This window comes from Gadus chalcogrammus, chromosome 8 (genome assembly GCF_026213295.1).
Source record: "Gadus chalcogrammus isolate NIFS_2021 chromosome 8, NIFS_Gcha_1.0, whole genome shotgun sequence".
Taxonomy (NCBI): domain Eukaryota; kingdom Metazoa; phylum Chordata; class Actinopteri; order Gadiformes; family Gadidae; genus Gadus; species Gadus chalcogrammus.
The window spans coordinates 440,811-441,784 of record NC_079419.1 but is presented as its reverse complement, the minus strand read 5'-3'; the positions used below and the strand labels follow the sequence as shown (position 1 = coordinate 441,784).

At 62.0% G+C, this 974-nt stretch overlaps 1 protein-coding gene across 1 annotated transcript in view; it reads left to right on the top strand.

Moving 5' to 3' along the window:
* Positions 1-974, top strand: part of slc1a7a (solute carrier family 1 member 7a) — a 36,590-nt gene extending 35,616 nt beyond the window's left edge. Inside the window, exons 10-11 of the mRNA XM_056596468.1 lie at positions 121-220; positions 708-974. Of these exons, the coding sequence (XP_056452443.1) occupies positions 121-220; positions 708-974 (367 nt within the window). The remainder of the gene's footprint in view (positions 1-120; positions 221-707) is intronic.

Below are 974 nucleotides of genomic sequence, written 5' to 3'. Positions count from 1 at the left end.
TCATGGGGCTCCGGCCCCCCAGCTCACAGGGAACGCCAGCGGGCGCTCAGCGCACCGTGGAGGGGGGGTGTGCGAGCGGCGGGTCTGAACACGTTGTGGTTTCCTTGTTGTCGTTGCCAGGGATCGCTTCAGGACCATGGTGAACGTCATGGGGGACGCGTTGGCCACGGGCATCATGGCTCACATCTGTAGGAAGGACTTTGTGAAGGAGGGGGAGCAGGTGAGAGCGGCTCAGCGAGGCACTGCGCCCCCAACCCCTCCCCAGAAAGGGCCCAATCTGTGCCGCATCATTGAGATGTACTTTGTGTGCTTGTCGCTCTTCATTTATAGATTCTCATTTTCAAGACGTTAAACCGACACTTTCGCTCTCTCTCTCTCTCTCCATCTTTATCTCCCTCTCTCTCTCCATCTTTCTCTTTCTCCGTTTCTCTTTCTCTCTCTCTCTCTCTCTGTCCCTCTCTCTCTCCCTCCCTCCCTCCCTCTCCCTTTCTCTCTCTCTCTCTGTCTCTCTCTCTCTCCCCCCCTCTCTCTGTCTCTCTCCCTGCCCCCTCCCCCCTCTCTCTCTGTCTCTCTCTCCCTCCCCCCCTCCCTCTCTCTCCCTCCCCCCCTCTCTCCCTCCCCCCCTCTCTCCCTCCCCCCCTCCCTCTCTCTCTCTCCCCCCCTCTCTCTCTCCCCCCCTCTCTCCCTCTCCCCCTCTCCATGCCTAGGTCCCTCTGATCTGCGAGACCAAGCCCATGATCAGCATCCAGCAGATGATGACCTACCAGAACCAGAAGAACGGCTGCTTCCAGCCGTCGCCGGTGGACCACCTCCACCTCTCCCCTGACGTGGCCCGCCTCATGCAGCTGGAGGAGGGCGTGCGGCCGGGCGAGAGGCGGAGGCACGGCGCCCACCACCGGCGGGTGGCCGCCGCGGCCAGGGGGCACAAGGAGCAGTGTGCCATCGACATGAACGGTCTGGAGACCAACGTGTAG